The 27,638-nt window shown below is 34.9% G+C and overlaps 1 protein-coding gene across 1 annotated transcript in view; it reads right to left on the reverse strand.

Annotated features, from left to right (window-relative positions):
- The window catches only part of LOC150096601 (ileal sodium/bile acid cotransporter-like), a 43,071-nt gene extending 36,471 nt beyond the window's left edge, over window positions 1-6,600 (reverse strand). Inside the window, exon 1 of the mRNA XM_090408027.1 lies at window positions 5,537-6,600. Within this exon, the coding sequence (XP_090264153.1) occupies window positions 5,537-6,253 (717 nt within the window). The 5' untranslated portion in view covers window positions 6,254-6,600. The remainder of the gene's footprint in view (window positions 1-5,536) is intronic.
- Between the last annotated feature and the right edge of the window lie 21,038 nt (window positions 6,601-27,638).

Raw genomic sequence — 27,638 nt, forward strand, 5'->3', positions numbered from 1 at the left:
CTACGAATAGAGTGATTTTTTTAATTTATTAAATAGTTTCCTTCTCACTATATCGCTCAGAGATAGGACACACGAAACACCGAATGTCATTTCGAACCGTAGTCAGACCAATTATGAAAATCCGTTATGCCTTAGGTCCTAGATAGCAAACCTATGTCACGCATGCCAGAGGTTGCATGTCCGAGAATTTTGCTAGCACGTCAACGATTTACAGGTGATATCCTTTTATACGCTTGTAATAATTTTAAAAAAAGTTGAATAATTTATAATACATACAAGTTAAAATTTGTTTTGCACGAGAGAGCAGCTATGAAGACGTGCATATGATTGGTGCGGTATTAACAAAAGATCGCGCTACCCAAAGACAAAGGCAACCGACAATTATTGAGTTGAAATGCTAATTCACTTCAACCGAATTCCATAACATCTGAAACTGTCATAACAACATTCACTATATATTTCTTAGTTTTAACACATTCACGACGGGGTGTTTTTTATCCTTCTGACGGAACTTCTCATTACTGGAGGGCTCAACTCACACAAAGTTTCAACCCTTGTTTGATTTTAAGGCTGCTTGTTTGCGTTTCAGCTGGCAGGCGAACTCACATATTCATTATATGACATGTTTCAATCCTTAGTAGAATTTTATTTTAAGTTAGCCTTTATGATCTGTCATAATTACATCGAGAATTTCAAATGCAATAAAACACTTATTTCATGTAATTGAAAAATTGGACAATACTTTTTAGTTAGATACTGTGTTTCAGTGCAACGTATGGTTTTGCTTGAGTCTATACAGCATAGTTTCTGTGGGAGGGGACATGTGATTCATTAGTTAGCGCCATTTTTATTCCAGCTGTCTCTAATTGCACTATTGGTTGAGAAATATATTACACAGACTGCAAAAGCCTCTGTACCTTATTCAGATATAAAACTACTCGTTTTTCTTGCATCTGCAGTATAATGGCTGTTGGGGAGGGTGTGTGGTTACCGCGGGAAGCGAGTTACTATCGCCTCCATGAACATGTTTAAACATTTTTCGTGTGCGAGGTATATGCAAAACTTTTTAACCCTCGGGAGCTCGCAGCTGATCTGACAGATACATGCAAAATGTTTAATATAAATATTCTTACACAAATCAGTGTATAGCTTGGAGATCATGAGCAGCTGTGCATTCATATGTTACGAGTGATTTTTTGCTATCAGTTTGGTTTAACACTTGTTATGTAAAGGTTTGTGATATTTGACAGTAAATTGTGTCTGAGAGATATGCCGCGACCTCCGATGTCAGTATAGCATTGTTTAGTTGTTGTTATTTTCATTCCTTGTTCAATAATTTCTAGATTGTAACTGAAAATAAATAAACCATCATGTATTTACTGAAATAGAGAGCCAAAGGCTTATTTATCATACATGTCCTCTAGGAGATGTGCTTTACATTATGGAAAATACTAAGGAAAGTGATCTGGAGCTCACTCCACCTTTACTACGAGTTGCCCATAAGGTTGCTTATGCTTGCATCCGCCGAAACTTTTATAGTTTCTATATATTCGGCACGAAACTCTTGTATTTTCTATATTCGGCTATGAAATAATGTTGGATTCAATATCCACTTAATTTGTACCATCATGTATTATATTTGCAGTGTTTTTTCTTTATGTTTTATTGCATTTTAGCACATACTAGTAATGAATGTATCTCTCAGATATACAGCGACTTACGCTGCAATTTTTACCACTGCGAGCTCCCAAGGGTTAATGTCTTTTTTCGTAAAGTAAAATCAAGGGTGATGGTTATACGCGAGGGCAAGTTATATTCCAGTAAATACGGTAAGCATTTCGCCGATAAGTTGACATCATTATGCCGCTTCCCCTGCTCAGCTGACTTCTATGGTGAGTTACAATGCATAAATATTTTTCTCACTACCCATTTTTTTTTTTAAACCAACATCATTAAAATCAATTTAATAATACAATAATCAATTTTATACTGAATAATATTATAAATTTATATATACATAAATATTATAAATAAAATAAAATATTATTTATCAAATCATAAATAATTATTTATAATATATATATATTATAAATTAATTAATTTTCTATTAATTTTCCCCTAATAAAAACTGCCCGGCACGTCAGCAACTTGATTTGTAAACTTTTGGCACGCGCACATAAAAAGGTTCACCACCATTACGGCTTAGGTGATGAAAATTCCTTTCTCAGATGTAGAATAACTGCATCTTTCCTGTATATAATAAATTATACCCAGATCTTATTGCACATTTTGTAGTTGAAATTTTAAAGTTACGTATCCTCTCCGTTTTAAGTGTAAACGGGAAGTACTTTGCAGTTAAATACTTAAAAGTCGCAATGATGGATGGTTTTTTTTTTTTTTTTAAGATTCAGTTTTATTTTATATAATTTACTGATGAACTAAAGATAGTGACAATTTAAAAATCATAATCTCATCTTGTCTTCCTTTTACCCTCTTTTACCTTGCGGTGTCGAGGGTTTATTAATCATCAGACCTCAAACCGTTCACAGGATAAGGTGGTCAGTCCTACACCCCGGTGTATCCTATCTCCTGTAGTGTTGAGTTATCAAGGCCGGTTTGCCTGCTTTGCGGGATGAAAAACTGATACAGGATCTGATTATATTTCCTGCTGTCTAAACAAGGTTGTTGAATGAAGAGGATAACTCAATCTTAGAGCTAAAATATGTAGACTGCGCACGCATAACGAAGTACTTAGCTACTGATAATGAGTTCAATACTCAAGTTATCAGCTATGTTTTCCTTAACTAATCTTTTTGGATTTGCTTTACACTCTTTATAAACTCTGAGGTAAGTAATTTCGTTAGTGCTTTCCTGGTCGTTATCACAAGCAGTAGGATGAACAGGACAGGATACTCGCCCCGTGCTCAGAAATTATTTTATTTTAATATCTGACCCCCCCCCACCCACCCACCATAGGTTACAAGACCTATAGCATATTGCAGTGTGTTGCCAAGAGGATATATATATATATATATATATATATATATATATATATATATCATAGCTGAAGGTTGTATTCTTTGGAGAAAGTAAAGTGGTGAGGCTGTTCCAAACAAAGAACAGCAGTAGATGGAATGAAACAGAAGGCAGAGAAGTTGGTTCGGCGAGTTTCAAGCTGGACTGTAGAATGGTGTTGGTTAGTAGTGGCTCTTATTTTTATGATTTTGGAGGAAAGAGAAGGAAGAATAGTGGGCAATTCAGCAGAGCGCTGTCCATGAAAGTACCTGAACAGGAGGGATTGAAGTGGATCTGTGTGTGTGTGTGTGTGAGAGAGAGAGAGAGAGAAAGGGATCATAATTAACCGGATTACCCTTTTCTGGATGGAATCGATCAATTCATAGAGGATTTTGGTGCACAACCTCAAATATCTGAAGCAGTATTCCATGGTTGGGCGGATTTGGGATTTGAAAGGTGTGAAATAGTGCATCGTGCGGAAAAGTACACAGAGTTTTTTTTTTTTTTTTTTTTTGACATCTGGAGAAGATATGGTTGAAATGTATTTGTGCCAGATAAGGCTGGAGGTATAGGTCAGTTGATAGAATCTAGTGTTTTGATATCTTGGTATTATTGAAAGTTAGGGAGAGAGAGAGAGAGAACTGAGCTCTTTCTTCCGAGAGATCTTTTAGTGGTAAGGAGATCGCACTTTCGGAAATTCGTCGTAGTGGATCTTGAGGGTTCTAACAATGGAGCCCTACATTGTTTGTCAAATGAAAAAGAGTAATGCAAAAATACAGCAATTTTTTAATTATTATTTTATCGTTTTCAGAAGAGATGATACGTAAATAAAAGTTTAAAAAATTAGAGGCATTCTTCAGCTGTGTATAATTATAACTTCATCCAGGGTGCAAATTACCGTTACAGTGCTGATATCACGATTATTGATAAGTTAGATTTGTAAGGCGTGGGATTATAATTTTTGAATGATTATACATCCTGGATATAACCGTTTATATTAGGTTATATCACGCATTATATAACCGCTGACAGACTCTTTCCTTCCTTTCTTTGGTTGTTGTTTATTCTTTCGCTGATCGCAACAGTGTCTCTCATGGAGGATTTCATTTCTCGAACTGTACCGAGTACTTCTTCCACGAATTCACTTTAATTTTACCCATCATTTGTACGATAGTCACTCTAATATCTTTCTGGGATTAATTTAATATGACTTAGTGGGAATAAATATCTTAATATAGTGCAGGTGTTTGAGGCGAGGTGCTTGGAAGTCTATATTTGCCCATTTCAGTTGTCCTGTATCTATTTTTATGTCGACCTGTTTATGATTAGGGGACTAGTTTTTCTATTCCTTGTGTAGTTTGGAGATTTTGGTGTTCCTCTGTGCATCCCAGCCCCTTTTTTATTGCTTTTTCAATATTAATTAGATTTATTTCGACATTTTAATGGCGTTAACAAAACCACTTATTGACTACTATAAGTAGATTTTAGAAGACTTAAAAATTTAATAGGAGCATAATGTATGCAGAGCAGTGTGACTTCCCGCTTGATTGCTGTCATGTGGCATGAAATGTGACCTTATTGAAAATGCAAGGACGGTGCTATATTAATGCGATGTCATTGTCACGTGATTGAAGAACCTCATTTCTATCGATTTATTTTCATTGTTATAAAAACGAAATCCAGCTGTGCTTATAATAAAAATAACACGTGGGTACATAGTGCCGTAACTAGCTTTTCATGGGCCCTGTGCAAGATTTTATTTTTGGCCACCTGCCTCTTTTTGAAAAAAAAAAAAAAAAAAAGAAAAAAAAAACGATAGAAATAGATTGGTTAATTTTATCTTTAACCAAAAACGTTACGGAATCGGCCCCCACGGCGGCAAAATTTAAAATTTGAAAATTTAATACTGATTATTTTCGTTACCGCACTTCAGGCACCCCTTCGTCCTGGGCCCTGGGCCTATGCATCCGTTGCACCAGACTACTTACGGCACTGTGGATACACATCAGTGAACGAATGTTATTCTTATAATGTATTAGCGATATCAAGAACGCGCCAACCATATAAAGCAAGAAATTATAATGGTATCAGGATGCAAGCCTTTCAAGGGCAACAAGTAATTTTATTTTTATCATTATAAGTATAGATGAAGGACGGCAAAAATTACCATGCGCACGTACCACAGTTAGGCAATTTTATTATTACTATTTAATAAACAGAAGTCACTTGCAGTTTAATGCGTCATGTGTATCTGTACACCAAAGGGTTCAGACCACATGAAGTTCTCTATAATGATACATATGGGATATTCCTTAATTAACACACACACACACACACACACACACACACACACACACACACACACACACACACACACACACACACACACACACACACACACACACATTAATAAACACATTTGCTTATCTATTTAAGTATTTAAATTAGCTAAAATTCGTCTGTGAGAACGCTTCAAAATTATGAATATGTTTTAAATAGGACATGAATAGATAACACTTACCAGAGGCATGAAAATAAACTGACACAAGAAACCGATACATGGTCCAATAGGTTTCTTTAATGCTTCGAGTATGCAGTTCAGGTCCAGCTGAATACCCATGTTGATGAAATTAATCGTTATAAATGCTGCTAAAAATCCAGTGATAACGTTTATCCATACGGAAGGACTTCGAACCACACTCACTTCAAAATGAAAACTGAAATTATCAGCATATGTCCAGTTTAGTGAATCCTCGTTTACACTGTGATAATGGAAAACATTTATTGGGTAAACATCGGAGAAATTTGTTTGATTTTCACAGTCATCAGATACTTTGATGAGGTTAACATAAATTTTAGAATATCCTAAGAAAATTCCTCTCACTACAAGTGTGAAATTTGTCTCTTGCCCTTCTTGGACACAGAAAGGTGAAGAACTATTGGTAAATGCAGAAATTATATCAGGTTTTTCTGTGAGTATGTCGATTCGATATGATACAGGAATTGAGATGTTAATATTGAATTTCGTTTCTTTAGTAGAACTATTTTCCCAAATAATTCTGGTGAGAATTATTTTTTCCTCGTCTTCCACCAAACCTTGCAGAGTATGTGGAAAAAAGTTCACCTCTGGAAGCAGAGCGTAATCTTTATCTGAGGTTTTCGTGATGGCTGTCTCTGCTATCACACAAATTAGCAAAAGCAAAACGAAACTTAAACAAGTGCTCACAATTAATGCCATATTTATTTAGTATGGGAGCATCTGCAAAAAGTAACAACTGTCTACATTAATGCCAGGTTGAGCCTCTGATCACAAACACGTATGATTCGTTGCCTTAGAAATAAGATAAACACGGTTTTAGGGAGCACTTTTCAACTAAATTGTTAAAGATTACCTTGTATTACTTATGAGGACACTATTACGGAACCACAGCGTCACGACTATTGTGCTCAAGGCCACCACCACGACACCAATTACACCACTTCTATCTTTCTCTTTCCTCGAATGAAACATTCGTTACAAAACGCAGACACCTGTACAAAATTAGAACTAGTAAATGATCCCCCCCTCAGCTCAAAAATCCTCTTTTCAGCATTCACTTTCACCTTTCGACTGGCTTTAACTGTGGCGGGAACATACTGACATATTCACTACTAGACTCACGTGATCGCGTGATTAGCAACTGTTATCGTGGTATGGGTGGGTAGGAAACGTGAGCGAGAGCGCCATTTGACATACTTTTTTTTTTTTTTTCTTTCAGTGTGGCAGCCTGTTTCGTCAGGCATAGCTTTCACAAGTATTTAGACCGCATGCGAAAGGCACTTCTCTTTCCGTTTGTGCAAGCAGGAAAAATTTTCAAGAGAAAGGGAACTTTCTCTTGGAATGCTTACTTAGATTAAATGTATAGGAGGAAAGAAGACGCATTAAGTCTTTTTAATTAGTATTTCTAACATTATCCAGTAGCAGACAAGTTAAAAGTTGCAAATGAATCATGAAAGGTTTCGAGCGATTCCTTGTTTTTTATACTCGACGTTTATTTCTTGTTAATGGTGGGTAATATGAGTTAACTTAGCAATGGCTTATAAGAGATTCTAGAAACTTAAGATTTCAGATTCAAAACTATTTATACTACATTTTTAAAACGTGAATAATTGATAATGGAAATTTAACATATTCAGTATACGATATGCTAATTTTTCATATTTAATTATCCTGATTTTCTCATCATTTAATGTAAAAAAATGAAGGAAATGAACTAGGACCATTTTAAACAGTGAAAAACTTTGGCAAAACTTCCCCAATGACTGGGTGAAATTTAATGAAATGCAGGATTTATCCGCGTAATTTTTCACTGACTTCAGCACTGCTGTTTCGGGGGGGGGGGGGGAAGGAAAAATGGAAAAGTTGTATTCTGAACCATTTGATTGTAATATTGTATTTAAAGTTATATGAGGGCACTAACCGATATTAATACCAATAATGTTGTATTATCTGTTAGTTCTCTGGAACCTTAATCATTAGCATCGTCATGGTGAGGCAATGAATCTAGCTGTTGTCAGCAGGAAGCATTTAGTGGAAGTGCCATGTAACATCCTCCCGCTTCACGCATTAGTCTACAAATCTCTGTAGATTGCGTGATCTCTGGCCGGTTTGTGTGTTTGGACGGAAATCCTTGCCATCCTTTTATGAGACCAGCTGAACCCACCTTCATTTGAAAAATCTGGAATCAACACAGGTCTCTCTTTCCAACCAACGGGCATTGCCACTACCTAGTGAATTAAAGACTTTTATTTATTTATTTATTTATTGCTGCTTTAAATCAAGGTTATTATGCGATTTAATGAACTATTTATATGTGCTGTTTCGTTGAATATGGTATATAGAATCGAGACTTTTGCTGGCCTTTCGTGCTAGCATTTTATTCTGCTGGTTTAAACCACTTTCTACAAGAGAGATACATGCGCTTAACGTTAACAAGTGTGTTTTTATTAGAAACAGTTGACATTTTTGTTCTAGTGTCGCAATATGCAACGACATCTGTTGATGGACAGGTTCATTTCGTTGTGGTATTAATGTCCTTTATTATATATTTATTATTTATTAATTAATTGTAATTTTGTTACTTTGAGAAAAAACATGCACAACAATCCCCTTTAATGAAATTCTAGCTTGTATTGAGAACACCGTTGGATCAATTATTAGAAGACCAAGAGAATATAATTACCGGCTTAAAAAGACAGCATTTACCTTATGAACAAAAGCACGCAAGAATCAATGACACGCAAATTATAGGTCTAAAATGAAGAACTTGTAATTGTAAGTATGAAGAGTTTTTTTACAGGAGATATAAAAACGGCCACTGATTAAAAAAATAGTGTGCGCATACCAAGAGCTGTTGGAGAGAAGTGATTTTCTGTATCGAACGTGACAGCCGTAAAGCGATGATATTTAGAAATATCATCACTTTACGGCTCCATCTTTAAGATCTATAAAGTCGGAGACATTTTCCTTTCTCTAGGAGTATTTACGAAATATTCGAAATGTATTTACAACAACAAGCTTTTTTTTTTTTTTATAATTATACCATCGTAATAATTTTTGTTTTGACTACATCTTTGACACTTTTTACACTCCTTATAGAAAACCAAAACTTTGTAATGTGGCACCTTTTTGATCTTCTTCTTCTTCTTCCTATCATGGATTTTAGGCCAAGTGGTCTGTTCTGGTCTCATGCCATAGTTTTCGCTTTCTTGGTCTTCTAATGCTTCTTTTTTCCATTTATTTTATATACATATAGCATTTTTGACAGTCTGCTATTCTCCATACGAGTTCGATGCTCTAACTATTTTTGTTTATATGTAGTTATGTATTGGTTAATTTGTTTTATATCCAGGGATTGTAAAATTCCTTTATTAGTTTTATGGTCCCAGTTGGTATATCAGCTATTTTTATAGCATTATCAAATTCCTGATATGTATCCACAAGGAATGTACAGGATACTATAATAGTTCCATATGATAAAGTCTACGTTTTATTGACCTCTTGTAAACCCCTATATTTCCACCCTTTAAATAGGGATTGATGCACTTCTAGTTGCATCAATCCCTAGATCATGAGCTTCCTCTGGGTCTTTTTCCTGTTATCTTGACAACGAACTCCGGTTTTACTAATCTTTCCTCTCCCATTCTATTAAGGGATCTTAGATTACCTCTTCTCGCTAATTCTTGAATGCTAACAATGTCAAGTTCATTTATAATATCGTCATTTTAATATGATTCTGTTACTGATACCATCTGTTCTCTCCCCAAATTTTCTCTTAACTGTAATTATATGCTGTCATTAGTATGTTATCGACTTCTTTATTTTTAGCTCAATTCTCAGATCCATAAGTTGAGAATTGCTAATTTCTGTTTTATTCCATATAAATTTATTTAACTGGCTTCCCGCCATACCGAATTTTTTTGCTTATTCTACTCTCTATTTTCATATATATTTAATTTGCCATCCTCACTAAAAATTGTTATTAAATAGCTGAAATTAGTTCATTTTTCTATAGATTCTTTATAGAGAAGACGAGTGATGATTCTGCCTGCCTATTTTATTGCTGATTTTCAGACTAAATTTGTTATAGAAGTTTAATATATTGAAGTCTTCAATATATTAATATATACTGAAGACTTGCGATGGATGCATTTATGAGTATAATTTATCTGTATTAAAAGAAAGAACTAGGTTTAATATCTCTAGTTCTGATATCAGGTTTATTGTCACTCTCCTTCATAATGTGATCCATATAGACAAGTATGTACACTGAAGATAGTGTACATACTTGTCTTACTTTTACAATTTTTCTGTACTTCGTTCAATTCTAATTGCTGATTTACAACTTAAATATAAACTGTGTATTGCTCTGTATACTGTATATTGCTCTGTATACTGTATACTGTTCGTCTACCCCGTATAATTGTAGCGTTTTTTTTTTTTTTTGCATCTTGTGTATGACTTATACAGATTTTCAAAACTAAATTACGGATCCATGTTATATTCCCACGATTTCTCAGCTTTTTGTCGTAAAATGATTTTCCGATATTGATAACTCATATTTGACCTGAATCCCAGAGTGTGATGGCATAAATCTTTTAGTGGAAGGGGTGTATTCCTAAGTCGCCTCCACGTGGATAATGGATAATGCTAAATGAGCTGGAGCGACTGCTGGCAGCCAGACCTATCTTAACGATCTCCTGGCTATAGACACATGAAATTACAAGCTATACAATCGCCAAACGGTCAAGAAAAGGAAACTGATTACTAATTTCCGGATTTGCCAACTGAACATTAAAGGAATCAGCTTTGCTAAAAGTCAGTATCTCTCAAAATCCTTCGAGAAAATGATATAGCTATCATTCAAGAGACGCACACAGATAATGAACAACAATTGAAATCTAGAGGGAAAATTGCAGGATACGATATACTAGGAGCTACACATCACCAAGCTCATGGCTGTGCAACTTACGTACGCAATAATATAGAGAATGCCCACTTAATATCAGCACATATTAATCAGAATATACACACTATCAGAGCCAAAATTGAAGATCTCACAGTGGTTAACATCTAAGTCTCCCCTGGTAGAATGGCTAGCTTAAGTAATTCCCATATTTCCACATCCCACTATTTACAAAGGAGAATTAAACAGGAGATGAAAAACAGCCGTAACACTATGTGGAATTACAATAATAATGATGGAAATAGTGAAGCATTAACAAACTGGGCTGACCAAAACAATCTTAGATTAATATTTGATGGGAATACAACTCATACCTCTGCTTTATCACCCACAATTTGCAAAATCAGTCGATAAACACAACAAGACAAGTTCTTGAAGATTTTCCACACAGCCAACATCGCCCAGTATTGGTAGAAGTAGGAATACAAATACCAATAATACGGTCCATTCCACGACCAAGATGGAATTTTAGAAAAACGAACGGGCAGGATTTTTCACAAGAACTGGATAATATAGTAAGATCGATACCTCCTATGAGTGAAAACTACAACAGATTCATTGGAGCAGTCATATTAACAGCGAAGAAATATATTCCAAGGGGTTTCCGAAAAGAATACATACCCGGCTTGAATAAAGACTGTGAAGAACTATACCAAATCTACTTAGAATTTGTGCCATAGCTGACAAATTACTCCAGAAGCTTGATAATGAACGCAGAGAAAAATAGATAAAAACTACATAGGACTTAGACTTAAAAAATCAAGTAGAAATTAGGTGGAAGTAACGCAATCACTCGTAAAGATCCTTTGGTGACTCCAGATCAGATCAAATTGCCTGTCGAATAACCTCGCTGTTTAGAGCCCCTCGAGATCATCAACATGCATGGGAGGTTAAACGAACACTCAGAAACTTACGACAAAGTGCAGCTGACAGTTCCCAATTTTCAAGAGAATTTACTACAGACAAAATAACCGAGGCCTTAAAGGAGGTGAAAACCGGCAAAGCATCAGACTTTGATGGTATTCACCCTGAATTCTTGGTAAACTGTGGAAAAAATGCTCGTCAATGGCTAATAAGATTCTTTTCTCACATTTTAAGGACGGGAAACCTTCCAACAATCTTTAAGAGAACCAAATAATAGCCATATTAAAACCCAACAAGCCTCAAGATTAAGCAGAGAGCTATCGCCCAATTGCGCTCCTCAGTTGCTTTATAAGCTCCTCGAGAGATTCCTCCTTAACAGAATTGGGCCAAAAATATCTGAAGTTATCCCTGTTGAGCAAGCAGGCTTTGGGACTCATCGTAGTTGTACGGATCAAGTACTAAGCCTTACTACCCATATGGAAGCAGGCTTTCAGAGACGTTTGAAAACCTCTGTTGTGTTTGTTGACCTTACTGCTGCATACAACACGGTATGGAAAGAGGGGATGCTATACAAACTGATACAATCATATCAGTCGTATGATGGATACGACTGTATCATACAGTCGTATCCATCATACGACTTATTGGTAATATGTTTTCTAACAAGTTCTTCCATGTGGCACTGGGAAACAAATGAGCAAATGATAAAGCTGAACAATGGGCTCCTACAGGTCTCAGTATTAACACCAATCTTATTCAACTTATATACATCTGATCTACGTCAAGTAGGTCAAAAAATGTGCTTATGCTGATGATATAGCCCTCACCATCCAACACAAGAGCATCAAAGTAACTGAAGATATTCTCACAAATGACCTTAGAAATATCTGCAAAGACTGTGTGGTTCTACATGGGGTTCTTCTGCTATTACACTGCGATACTTCACGTTGGCCTTAGTCTACTCTTCGGCAGAATATTGTTCACCAGTATGGCTAAACAGTCCTCATATCAAGAAAATCGACACGCAAATAAATGCAGCGATGAGGACAATAACAGGTTATGTCAAATCCACTCCCCTCTGCTGGCTTCCAACTTTGTGCAATATTGCACCATCGAACCTGCTCAGACAAGATGCTCTAGTAAAAGAGTACAAAAAAATAAACAGCAATCCCCTGTTGCCAATATATATGAAGACCTCATATATAAATATGAATCGCCTTAAATCCCGACGGGCTCCACTAATACTGGCTGAAGAACTAGTAAATAGCAATTTCAATGTTAATTCGAAATGGCTAGAAACTTGGAAAGAAAAATCGCCACCATACTTAAACAAGTATATCCTTCCCAACCAAAATCCGAAAGGGATTGAGCTTCCATTCTATGGAAAAGCCTAAATAGGATACGCACTGGACATGGTATCTGCGTAGACAGCTTACACAAGTGGGTAAGATCACCTACACCCCAATGCGACTGTGGGGCCATAATCCAAACTATCTGGCACATTGTCGAGGACCCCAGCATAAGAGCTGCGGTCCTCCACAGTCTTTCAGGTCACCAGGGTGACCTGAGAGCCTTTTCTGAGGCAGATCCTTCAGCTCTTGATTGGCTATCTGAACTAGACTTAAAATTTTAGTGACTTTTTTTACCTGATATTTGTATATGTACATTACTTGTCTCATTTTTATTGTCTGCACAAATATGTATTTATATATATGTTCTGATGTCGTGTGTCTTTATTATGCCATACGCTAAATAAATAAATTTTAATGGAATACTTAGCAGATAAATTCCTCTTCAATTCTCGCATTGTTTTATTTCCTTTCTTTATGAATGGGTACTACAAGTACTCCTCTACTCCTTATCTGAAAGTTGACCTTCTGAATTACGCAGTGCAGCTATTTTAAAACTGTTATACTTCCATAGTTCAGCATTTCTGGTCGAATATTATCTATCCTTTCCATATTTCAGGTTTTTAATGGCATTAATCTCAAGTATTGTTATGTATACTCCCAAATGTATATCTCTTGAATATCTCTTTAACTTTGATTTTTCACTGTTTGCTTCATTAATAGTCTTTCAAAAGTAATTACTCCATACATCCATAACATTTTTATCTTCAGTATTTATGTCACTTTATCATTTATTATTCCGCTTACAGTAGATTTTTACTCAAATTCTTAACTTTTATAGTCTTCAGAATGTTTGCCTTTGCCGCCTTCCTGATATCTTCTATATTCTTAAATATTGTGTGATAACTTACTTTTTGAGCATCTGTTACAACGTGATCTCAGTTTATTGTACTTTTTGTTATTCAAAACGCCAGAAACTCTCTCTCTCTCTCTCTCTCTCTCTCTCTCTCTCTCTCTCTCTCTCTCTCTCTCTCTCTCTCTCTGTCACATTCGATATAGTAAACTGCTGATAAATGAATAAGAAATCAAAGGAAATCATAACTCTGTATTATTGCCTCTCAGAAATATCAAGGTATATTCAGTTTTTAAGTAAAAAAAAAATAAAATAGTGAAATTTAAGTTTATTCCTTGAAGATTTTTTATACTAATCTTAGTTAGCTAAGATCAGTATTTTTTATTTTTTTTTTTTAGGTGGGGGAAGAGGTGTCAGGAGTGGTAGCAACGGCACGGCGTACTGGTACGTTTATTAACAGTGACACGTCGATGCGGTACGTTTGTATTATTTGTAATATTCAGTATTTTTTAGACGTTTTACCCTATGCAGCAAGTCATTTAATGAAATTTACATTTTTTCACTATGTTTATTGTTAACATATTTGCTATGAAACATGTTTTACATATTTACTATATAAAAGTTTTATTAAAATTATCGTACATATACTTATTTTATATATACTTATACAATAAACTTATGCTTAATTTGTGGTTCTTATTCCATTAGCATTATCCCACTAGGAACTTAAAATATCAAAATTTTTTTGTTATTCTTTCCAAATCATTTTAATTTTCGATTTTTTTTACTTTTGAAGAATTGTCTTAAAATAAACTGTCTACGAATTAACAGTTCGAATGAGCACTAGGACTGAAACATTGTTTCAATCCTAGTGCTAAAAATTTATTTAATATCACAATGATGGTCTTGCGCAAACATCTTGTTACTTTATGGTGTGGAATTATGCTAAGTAATTCTGTTTCACGAGAGCACCTACAGATCCCAGAAACTCGGGTTTTTGATCCCGCAAAACAGGCAGACTGGCCAAGAACACACGCAATTTACAGCTATAGTAGACAGTGCCGATAGCAACGATTAACTGACCTATCATCAGCAGTATATGGTTTTTAAGAAACCATATTACTTTGCCGTGGCATGCCATTAAGCCTAACACGTAAGGGAAGATGGGAGATAGAGCGCCTCCATTGCGTAGTAGCGGGGACAATGCGACATTTGTTCTTCTGCTGGAAAGATGGGCATGAATTATGTTCAAGTCGCAAAGACTCTATGAACTTTTTCAATTAAAATACCTGATCCCAATATGTGGCAGGATTTTCTTACTGCAAAACAGACAAAGAAGTCTTAAGAAATGACAGAGCCTACGAAAGCGAAATTAAAATAGTCCACCCAGCTTGAAGGAAAAGAAGCAACATCTATGAAATTGGAGTGAGTCTCTCTCTGTGTGTGTGTGTGTGTGTGTGTGTGTGTGTGTGTGTGTGTGTGTGTGTGTGTGTGTGTGTGTGTGTGTGTGTGTGTGTGTGTGTGTGTGTGTGTGTGTGTGTGCGTGCGTGCGTGCGTGCGTGCGTGTGCTTGCATGTGTGGAGAAGAGAGAGAGAGAGAGAGAGAGAAGTCCTTTAATTGCAGTAACAATGGTATAGTTCGCCCACCGATTAGAGATCCTTCGACACTTCTGCGCATATCAGAAAAAGGAGAATCCATTCCGATAATAGGGTATCAATCCGTATTGTGGGATGAGTTGTTTATTATTACCGGTCGGAAAATTAACTTCTATTTTATGATTATTGTAGTTAACTATGTTGCTTGTATAACAGTTGGAAAATTTTACCTATAAAGCACGTGATTTCGCGTGTTGGCGACCAATTCGGACGTCCTTCATTTCTTTCTCCCCTTCAGCATGAATCGACTATTCTTGGAAAGACGCGAAGCAGGGACCTACAAACGGTGGGCGAACAGATACTGATTACTCTGTTCATTTATTTACATTTCACGTACTGATCGGATATATGTTCGATAATAGTTAAAGAACAGATATTACTTCCCAACTGAGCATTTGTACAACTGGTAGATTTGCCACCTACCATTGAAATTTCTAGGGATTCTGTAGATTATATATACACTATATTGACAGAAGTATTTGAACACCTTACGTGCCATGCAAATTTTGGATCTTACCACATGCAAACATTCAGGGAGTGTCTGCATAAGTCTGGTAATAAAAGGTGGGATGTGTTGCATGTTTAGCACTGTACTCGATGTCAAGATGCCACGTTTTCAGCTAAACTGATCGACTTCCAACGTGGGATGATAGTTGGGTGTCTTTCTGTCTGTGACATTGCCCGTCTTAGTATATTTAAATCCACCGTTGTTTATGTCATTCTTAGATGGAAAGTTGATGGTATTACCAGCAGGAAAACTTCCTGGGAGGACACCAACACTCACTGACCGAGATCGATATTCTTTTTGATATTCTAGATATCAAAAAAAAATCGGGAGGACCTGGGTTCGGTTCGCGTCCATGACGTGAGGAACTTTATTTGGTCTCTTTCGACTAGAGGTGAATTAGCCGGTCTCATACGGAAGTAGGAGGTTTTTTCCCACCCGGAATAATTATTTATATAATGTGTATAATTAAAGAGATATGGATTATTTATGTTTAATCATTGACTGTTTTGCTTATTATTTAGAATGAATAGTCAAAATCATTTAATTCGGGAGCTTTTATTTTACGATTTTAAACTTGAATATACTGCAGTTTGAAACATTTCTTCAAAGGCTTTGAAGTATTTGAATTATTTGATTGCACAGTATTTGGTTTATTCAGAATCTCCAAAGCCACTGACATTATTCTCGAAGATCATCCTCATTCCGGATGGCCAACCCCTCAATTCATTCTTGTATCAAGCCATGTTAGCCAACCCGATCACAAGCGCTCTTTGAAATTTGATCAAAATTTGTACTCCAAGATGGTAACGATATCTGCGCTGTCGTTATCATCTTGCCAATGTGAACAGATGCCGTCAAATGATTACTAGAGTTGATGGCGTCTGTTCCAGTCTCATATTCTTAGAATGAAGTTTATCAACCAAATTGTTATTACATAAAACTTCTGTCTGTTTGTTTTAACTGTTCGAATGCACAAAAGCAGTAATCAACAGGGCAAGCAATATTTTCTCTCTGAATAACAGGTGGGTTAGAGAACATCTTATGTTTTCGATTTGGTGGCGTTTCGAGGACTTAGCCCAATATGCCTTCAGTTTTTCAACAACCAGAGTGATATGAAAGAGGCGACAATACGAGATCACACAATTCGAACGCAAGAATATATCAAGGGACTGGAGACGGATCTTCTGTCTCACGTAGAATAAAGTCTTGCCGTATGACATCATCTGAAATCGTTTGTTTCGACCATTCGCTCACTCATTGCATGGATGGCGCTCTAATATCTTAGAAGGTGAGCATTTTTTTTATGTTGCTCCCACGCACGAAAGTTATCAAACTTATAGTGCATTTTATACTGTGTGTGGGCCAAGGATTATTTTTTCCCTATTTTTTTAAATCAATTATATATATATATTTTTGTATTTTTTAATTTATTTTTACATAGTCCGGAAGCCCTACTCTAGTGACCGAACATGGGACTTTTATCAAGCCAATTCAGGCCTCCATTAAGTGGAGCGGTGGTCTCACACCAGGAGATGAAATTCATCTCATCTCATCTCATCTCATCTCATCTAACCACTATAGCTAATCACTATACCAATCAGACCGGAATTTGATCAAGGCATAACAAAATAGCTTATAATTCGCTGAGTTTTTTCATTTGTAGATTTTATGAAGCGTTAAAAATGTCCAAATTCCGAAAATGTTTTGTTCACTTTTGTATTATAATAGGAAATTGCTGTTATTGAAACAAAGTATAAGGAAGATCCGATTTCAATTTGTAAATAGTTTGAGGAACACTTCATTATTATCTCTAGATAATTTTCTAGAAGATGCGATATTATAAGCATTTAGCACCAGCCGTACATAATGCTATATGTTTCTGCTGATTCCATAAAGAAGTAATGCAAATAATCTTAGTACCAGTATAATAATCTGTTTGACAAGTTCAAGAGTCAAAATTTACAGAAGTGTCGTCGTCCTTCATGTTGAACTTGTAGTGTGCGCACACACACACACACACACACACACACACACACACACACACACACACACACACACACACACACACACACACACACACACACACACACACACACACACACACACACACTAGTATTAGTTTCATATTTCCTATTTATAATATTAAATCATTATAAATACGCGATAAGCGCCAAAATAATAAATTTTATTAAATATTATTACTCTGCACAGCAAATGATAAAAAAGCACCCTTTAAAAACCAGTGTCAATGAAAACACCAAAAAACTTAAATTCGTAGCATCACATCGTAAAGCCCACTTGACCGTGACTGGTTGTTACTTCATCAGTCGCATTTCCGCACTTCAGCTTAGCGGAAGTAATCGCAATTCGAGGAGACTCTCCGAATTTGAAGGGCATTTAACAAAGAAGTTTGCATTAATGTTGCTTTAATAAATTTGTTTTGATGACTATTTATTTGTTTCGGTACATATGATTTGTATGCGCTTCACGAAAGAAAACAAATGTAGGTTACAAATGTAGGTCGCATTATGGTCTTAGAGAATTTTCCTTCCAGCAATAAGTCTTTTGACCCATGGAGTTCCGGAAACAATTAGTATCCGGAATTCCGGATACTAATATTTATTTTAAATAAATGAATAATAGGAAGTATTCGTTAAGTTTAAAATTTTCTTTAATTTTTAAAACTAACCAAAAAAGTAATTTAAGGCAACGTTCTTTCCTGATATTTAAGTTAAAAATATTACCAAACGAACCCATATTAAAATAAGATCAGTTTAGGGTTAAACATTTTTCATTATAGAGTACAAGTAATTAAGTAACCATTTGGTTACTTAACTGTGCTTCTACAATATTATTATAATGTGTTAATAAGTGTAACGCATTGATAATTTATAATAATTTAAATCATCCATCTTCAGAAATTTGTTGGGATTCGTAGTAGTTGTAGACTACAACTGTTAAAATATCAGCGCATAACCCATTACCTAGTCTTTCAAATGTAAGGTTGCCTGATGTTGAAGAACTGAAGGAAATTAGGGTATTTAAATATTTTTAAATTTGGGAAAAATACAAAATTTCGATAAATATTACCACAATATACAAAGTATTAGGATAGCACTTTATTTCAGAGAAACTTAAATTGCATACATCAAAGTTTGAGTTTTCCTTTGGCCTCTGATCACGTTTTTCACTCTTCTAGACATACTCTCCACCAGGTTTTGATAATATGGGTCGTATATTGAGCCCTTCTTCCTCTAGTATTTCCATCAGTTCATGTGACGTTGGTCTGCTCCATACCTGTAATTTCTGTTTGTGGCAAAGTGTTCCTTTCGATTGCGATTGGAACTCTGTGAAGACCGGTCATATTTTCTCACATCTTTCTTCCAATCATGGTGCTGTGTAATTGCACTGTGTCGTGATGCATTGTCGTGTTGAAGAAGCATGGGTCTGTTCTTTAAAAATACCACAATGTGCATTGTCTTATCTAGAAATGTTTCATATTTATTGGTGTTCATTTATCCTTCGGGCAGTTATCATTTCGTTCATTCGGGTATTCATTCATTCATTTATTCATTAGTAATACTTATGGCCCTTGGGGGTGCCAAGTATCCTTGACTTCCATAACCATAATTTTAACATGATAAAGTAGTCAGTCTTATGCCTGTAAATATATATTTGTATTTAAATAGTGTGTGTTCTTTTGACTGGTTGTCTGATTATGGGATGAAAAATCCTAGTTTCCAGAAGGGAAACTCAAGTTTTCCTGTCGCCTTCAGTCAAAAAGCCTTTATAATGGTTATCTGCGTCATAGAGGTTTTTTTCCCCCTATCAGAGAACATCATAGAGGTTGCAGTGCACAGAACCCTATTGAACTCCATACCGCTCCTCCTGGTACTCTTTGTTTTCTTAGTATTAACTTTTGCTACTATTCTTGGCTGGGGTGGCTGTCTCATTTCAATGGGCTAATAATATTGCCACAATTGATTTTTGGTGATGTATAACGAATGGATAGGCCTATGATAACACCTCTTTCTAAGTCTGTAAGTTCTACACATTGGATTAATAGATGTACAGTCGACTCTTGGGACAGCAGTACAGGCATGGCCGGATTTACGCATAAGATAGACAAGGTATACTTTAGGGTCTCACATAATTACAAGGGCTTCCAAAAAGCTATGAAACCTAAAATTGACTCAGTCTTAAAAGTTATAGCTTAGCTAAGGTTACAGCAACCTTAAATGCCACTCTGAGTGCAGGCTACTGGTAACGACAGTTATATACAGCACATATCACTGTTTTATTCTCAAATTTGAAAGTTCCAATATCTTTTTAGCACAGTGTATATCTAAAACGTACCAAAAAAAGCTTACCGTTTTGCTTTCAAATTTCCACCCCTTCCTAATTTTGTTTAACGAGTTTTCTAGAAGTTCCCTTTTTCATAGTCGATCAGCTTTAATGTATAAATTTGTACTCGCATTCATATAACTGGTGTTTTGTAGACAGAACTATCTTCATGCTTAATGTTTTATTAATTGCTAGTATAAGCAGAGTTATAATTATTTTTTACTAACTGTAGGAATATATTACTGTGCCTCACAACTACGTTGAATGCAATGCATGTTCTGTACAATACCTGGCGACTGGCGCACCTCCCTGGCGAGGGCAGTGGGACATTGTTTTTTGATTGTGAAGATCTTAGGTCAGATCCTGTCTAAGGTACTTGAGGAACAACTGTTAATACAGGCCGAGATGGCAGGATTTTTCTTTCTGAAAACTCGAGTTTTATACCTACAAAAAAAAAAAGAGACACAAACCGGTCAGTGGATACGTGCGGTTAAGAGGCATAAAATACTGACCTCATAGCCTTAATTACTTCGGCCGTAATTCCAACCAATACCAATGCATATGATAGCTATGGATGCTGATTTTACACTATGGAATAAAACGCTGCGACGGACAATGGGTTAATCGCCTGATGAAATCATCCTTCCTTCTTTCCTTCGTTACATATACAGACGAAAGATAGCTACCCTTTGCTTTTTATTGGCGAATCTGTATTTCTCTTTTACCCAATATATATATATATATATATTACATTGGAATTTTATTGACTAGAAACACCGAGATAAGACAAAAACTATAATTAGAACACAACTAGTTTCATCGGAATGCCGACTTCTTCAGGTGTACATACTATCACAAAAAAAAATGGAAAAATTAGCAAGATAAAAAAGTGAACTTCTCACATAAACAAGTTAGGAAGAACAACAGTCAAAAGAAAGATTTCGGACCACATGTTTATTAAGATAAATAAATATAAACAAACCCGACAAGTTTCTTACGTCGTTTCACTTACATCTTCAGGGATTAAAGGTAACTAAAAGTTTAAAAACAAGAAATGAGAAATTACTCAAAACAGTCCATTAGATGCTGTTATGACAGTCTAACTGTTCAAATTAAAAAAATCCGAATTCAGAATCGATACATATGTTAATGCATGCTATGTTTGAACAATGCTCGATGTTGTTATGTTGAGTTGTTCACGTTCACTCTGTCCGAGGTCTGATAGGTATATTTTTTATGAATGCTGACCAAACTTGGTGTAGAATTAGGCCCTGGTTTTTGTTGCATTGCGTTGGGATTCTAAGCATGTTTGCAGCTTCCTTAAATTTCCTTGTGAAACAGTTTTTTTCAATATAAGACATGTTTGTCAAAGTATACATTATGGCCAGTGGAAGTTGTGTGGGAACCTCCACTTCCTGATTTGTGTTCTCTCCTTCTTTTGCACGCCTTTTTTGATGTTCGTTCATACGAATTTTCCCTGAACTTCCCGTCTGGCCTACATAACAGATGCCATAGGAACAGTAAATTTTATAGACACCTGGTTTTTTTAAAGGGGATGTGGAGGTTTTGGGGGCTGTAGAAATCTTGATATTTTTTCTAGCTGTAGAAAAACTACTTTAGTGGTATGCTTGTATAGTAATTTGGCCAATTTGTCCGTAACATTCTTGATGTATGGTTGCGTAATTGCGTTCTTGAAATCTTGCTTTTGTGAGATGTTTCTAGGAGGTGTGTTGAAGATTTTCTTGATTGTCTTAGGTTCAAAACCATTTTTTGTGAGGATCTGTGTTAAATGATGTAATTTTTCCTTCCGCTTTTCTTCTGTGTTGGAAATATTGTAAGCTCTATCCCTCAAGGCTTTTATTAAACTTTTTTTTTTTTTTTTGTATGGAGTGGTGGTGGTGGTGTGAGGCAGCATTAAGAAATTTTGCTGTGTTGTTGAGTTTTCTATAAATGAAGAAAGATGATGTGTTTTCTTTTCATTGATTTCTATTAGGATATCAAGGAAAGGTAGCCTTTTTATGTTCTTCCTGTTCCAAAGTGAATTTATGTTGTTGTGCAGATTATTAAGATAATCTTTAAAAGCAGTGAGTTCCACTGTGGTTCCTGGCCATACGATGAAAATATCGTCTACATAACGAAGCCAAATATTCGGTTTTTTATGATAGCTGTTTAGTGCATTATTTTCAAAATTTTCCATATGAAGGTTTGTTAAAGCTGGGGATAGCTGGGAGCACATTGCCAGTCCTTTTTGTTCCCAAAATTTGTCTTGATACATGAAGAACGTACTTTTTATGCAATGTTTATATAATTCTACAATGTTCGGTGGAAAAAGATATTCAAGGAGTTTCACTGTTTCATTTCTAGGAACATTTGTAAAAACGCTGACTACATCCAAACTAGCCAAAATGTCTGAAGGCTCTATGTATATATCCTTTATCTTTTCATTGAGAAGATAAAGGATATTTACATAGAACCTTGTTGATGTTGTTTTTCCTATGTGCGGTAAAATCATGTTAGTGAGGTGTTTTGCCTGATTTGTGGTCGGAGAGTCTCTTCCATCCACTATCGGTCTTAAAGGACTATCTTTCTTACGTATTTTTGGTACTCCATATATTCTAGGAAAAAATGGGTGTTTTGATTGAAGAGTTGTTTTTAGTTCCTCAGTCCAATTGGGTATATTTTTAATTAGATCATTGGTTTTATTGTGAGCTTGCCAAGTGGGATCTCTTGTCTAAGGGTGTATAGGTATTGGAATCTTCAAGAAGAATTTTCACTTTTTTGTAATAATCCTCTGAGTTCATGACTAGCGTCACATTCCCTTTATCCGCCTTAATTATAACGATGCTTTTGTCTGATTTTAGTTCTTTGAGAGCTGTGGATTCCTTGTATGGTAAGTTCCTGGGTGGCAGTTTGCTTTGTAATAGTAATGCTGTACTTTGTATGTGGATGAGATCCGATGCAACTCCAGGTAGATTTCTTATTCCTTTCTCGATTTGAGCTATGATATCAATTTTCGGGATGTGGCATGGCGTTAAAGCGAAGTTGAAACCTTTCAAAAGTAGATTTTTTTTCTTTTCTTGATATTACTCTTGAAGAAAGGTTAATTACTACTTTAGAGTGATCTAGATGTTTTCTTTGTTTTCCTTTTTCTTGAAGAAGTACATTAAATGTTTTAAATAAATTACGTTTCTTTTGTTCAGAAATCGCTGTAGCTTTGTTGTATGTAATATTCTCAATGTTATTCCATAGGTCGGACAGTAGTAGGAGGGGGATCACTATGAACCAAATAAGGGTAGGGTAAATGGTGGGGAATGTGACGCCAGGAAAAATGACGTCATTGGTCGGACACTTAAACCAAATAAGGGTAGGTAAATGGGGGGAGTGACGTCAGTGTCATGGGTGTGTGTTGTTATCTGATGTAGATAAGTGACGTAATTTGTTAGGTGTAAACAAGTGACTTAATTGAGTTGAAGGGGAAAGGGAGGTTATTGTAGTGGGGAGGTGTGACTTCCTGTGTGTCTTGGGTGGCATATTTGTGTGAGAACCTTGTTTTTGTTTTTTTCAGTGGTGACTTATGGCTAATGATGGTTTTAGTATGGAATTCTGGGTGATGTTTAGAGTGTGACAAATACACATTTATTTTACTGAAATATTACAAGTATATTCACAATGAAAAATTCAAGCATGTAATTTACCTAGAAATATTTCACAAGATTTGTCTCTCTTGCTATTTTCCTGAAGAAAGAAAAATTCCAAAGGGTTTTGGGTTCGCTCATTTTTTTTTTACTTTACTGAATATACAAAACAGTACAGTACAGCATTACACACACACACACACACACACACACACACACACACACACACACACACACACACACACACACACACACACACACACACACACACACACACACACACACACACACACACACACACACACACACACACACACACACACACACACACACACACACACACACCAAACGATCTGCGGCCTAAAACAACGAATTGCAGTAAATAAACCGAAAATGCACCCGATTATTATTCCTTATGGGTTTCTGTTCAATGTGATGTCATTGAGTTGAAGTGAAAATGTGACTTCCTGTGTGTGGAAAGCTGGGTGATGGTTAGAGTATGGAATTCTGACAAGTGAAATGAGTTCTTTTTTTTTTTTTTGTTCGCATGTGCATTATGGTTTTGTTCCGTTTTCAGCATTAATTTCACAGTAGTGATATTTTTTTTAACTTATTTATTATGTTACCTATTTTTACAACACAAATAAATAATTATTTATTCTTATTTCAACTGAATATTAGGTCTGGTACTATAATTTTCAACTTAATTCTTCTGTTACAACTTCCAAAGATTATACTTTAGACTCCTGTATTTTTGTTTTGCTTTAGTAAGTGTTGACTGAAAGGAAATGCGCAAACAAGGATCGGAAGTAGAGTCACCGCTATAATCTTCTGTTAATTTTCACACTGTAGTCTGACAAATTGCACTAAGACTTGATAATTTGCACTCGTAATTTTTTTTTTCGCATTCATAACTAAATAGAAATTAGGACTTTAAATTTAACAAGTGTCGGAAAGTAGGGTTACCATATTTCTTGAAAACAATATGCAACATCAATGTCAACCATCAAAAAAAAAATTGCAAAGAAAAATAAAATGTTTACCTTCAAATAAATATTTATGATCATGGCAAACAAGAAATTCATCAGCTTTTCAAAGTTTTGAAATTCAACCCATATTGTTTTCATCATTTGGAATACTGCAATCCGAAAATTCGCATCACTCGATTTGGAATTTTGATATGCTTCTATATATATATATATATATATTTTTTTTTTTTCAATCTCTGCTTGGTTGTTTTTCTCTATTTACTTTAAAAATTCAAAATATGCTTTTCAAAATCTACTTTTTATGTCTCCTTCATTGACATACAGAAACTAGTTTTGCTTGCAAAATTGTGGGGATGAACTTGTTGTCCATTCTGGCTATCAATTTTACCTTCGATTCATTGTGCTTCAAAGCTACTTCTGTAGCTGAAATTTTATTTTATTATTATTTTTTTCAAAATGGCATAATTTTCTTTATCATTAGTAAGTTTAACTAAAGAATATGAGACAAACAAGGTTTGGACTCTGCGTTAGCGTTTTCTTATTAAAAACTTCATTTGTGAGTACAAATAAATAGTTATTTCTTGTTATTTCAAATAAATATTAGCTCTATAATATACTTTGTTAATTTCTATGTTACAAATTCCAAACATTTAAAACTTTAGAGTGAGTGAGTGTAAAAGTCAACGGTGTCTAATCATGACTCATATCCTCCCTTTTGATGTTTATGTGTTCATTCTGTGTTCTAATGACACAAACATTGATGTAATTGAATTATCAGTTCTGGTTTTCTAGTATATGGATAAAATGTTTACAGATAGCTCAAACAATGTCAATAGGTAGCATTAGACAATTTTCTTCTGAAATAATTAAGAATAGGATATCAGTTTTCCTACTTTTTTTTTCCGTTCAGGCATTAATTTCACAGGAGTGATATTTTTTTTTTTACCTTTACGTTTTCTTGTATTATGATGTATTATGATCTGTGTTAATGATTCTGCTTAAAGATTTCTTTGTCGCCGATTTTTACAGATATGGTCTCTGTATAGATGTAATTTTCTAGATCTTAAAAGTTCATTACTTTTTCCTAAAGAAATGTTAACTTTTTTAAACAATAATTAAACAGAATTGCATTAAGGTATGAAGTTATTCTTTTATATATCAACTTCTAAACAGAATAAGTGAATAAAAATTTCACAGTGGAAAACACATCAACAACACAAAACCTGGTTCATTTAAGTTTACAAATGCATATTTTATTTTGCTGAAATATTATTTACAAGTATATTCACAGAGAAAAATTCGAACATGTAATTACCCAGAAATATTTCACAAGATTTAGTTTACGCTCTTAATTTTCCAATGAGTTCAATAAAGAAAATGTTGGTTACTCACTGTTTCTTGATTACATTACATCAAAATAGCTGGTCATGCAAAAGAGTCCTAAGATCGGACACCATAGGAATCACATGAATTTTCCAAAATAAAGAATCTTTATCGAATTGAATAAAGTCTTGAAAGTCTAATTTTACCATTGATGAATTTAGATGGTTAGCAATAATTTTTCCCATGATACGAATATATGGTAATTCAATTTCGAAAAAAAGTAGATGATTATCAATGTCCTATATTTTTGGTGAAATTCGTTCAGCCTCTTCCCAGGTAATAGAGAAAAGTTTACTTATACCATTTACTGTTTCCTCTATCATTAGTTCATCAGCTTGGCATTTGAGAATATAATAGTCTCCAATATCCAATCCGTACTCTACTCTTTTTTTGCAAGTATCATAGAATATCACTCCACTGGCAGTGCAACCTCTCCCATGTGCTTCTCGATAACCACGACACAACATATGTATCTTCTAAAATAATAATCTATGTATATTCTAAAATAATAATCGGTTTCCATCCTTTTAGAGCTATGTGAATTGTTTTGTCTCGTGCTATTTTCCTGAAGAAAGAAAATTTCAAAGGCTTTTGGGGTTCACCCATTATTTTATTCTACTGGACACAAAACAGCACAACACAATACAATAGCTGAAGAATTGCAGTAAACTGAAAATGCATTAGAGTGTTATTCCTTATAGTACTGTTTACCTGACCGTTTTTTCAAAATGTAATATTCTTGCAGATGATTCATGGGCATGTTTTTGCATGCTGGTGATATGACGTTGATGTGATTTTCTCTTACTTTATGACATCATAGGGCAAAACCTATCTCTGTGCCTCGAATGGTTTTCTATATTATTTATCCTTATTATGTTAAGTATTTTTTCCAACACAAATAAAGTGTTATTTATTATTATTTCAACTGAACATTAGGTCTGATACTATACTTTTTATGTTAAATAATCTACACTAAAAATTCTGGCTATTAATTTAACATCCAATTCCTTGTGCTTCCAAACTACTTCTGTAGCTGGATTTTTTTCCTCCAAAAAGTTGACAAAGTTTCTTGAAATATTTGAAGGTTGGCATTACTAATAATCCACTGAGTGGATTTTCAAAAAAAGTCTCTGCTTAGTTTTTGGCAAGAAATTTCATAAGATTTGTCTGCAAACGCGCAAATTTCTTTTAGTTTTTCTATTCTAATCTATTGGATACATCTAATATAGTAACAAAATTGTCACTATTTTATTCATTTTGTACTTTATCCATTAAAAAAATCCCACAATTACGTTATTTGCTAGCTCTGTCTTTTTTGTTCTACTTGTAGAACAGTAGGATCGTAAAGTTTTGAAATAAGTTTCGACTATCAGTCACATGATTTTAAACTTTTATCATGTACAACTATGTGAAAAGAAAATGTACTTTCTCTTTATTTTTGAAAACACCATCGAGAGTTACTAATATTACTTGCTCAAACAGCATTTTTGATGTAAGAGCAAGTTGACTAGTTCTGTCACTCATATGTCCGAAATTGT

This window comes from Typopeltis vanoorti, chromosome 18 (assembly GCF_054136105.1).
Source record: "Typopeltis vanoorti isolate ZY-2024b chromosome 18, IOZ_Tvanoo_1.0, whole genome shotgun sequence".
Taxonomy (NCBI): domain Eukaryota; kingdom Metazoa; phylum Arthropoda; class Arachnida; order Uropygi; family Thelyphonidae; genus Typopeltis; species Typopeltis vanoorti.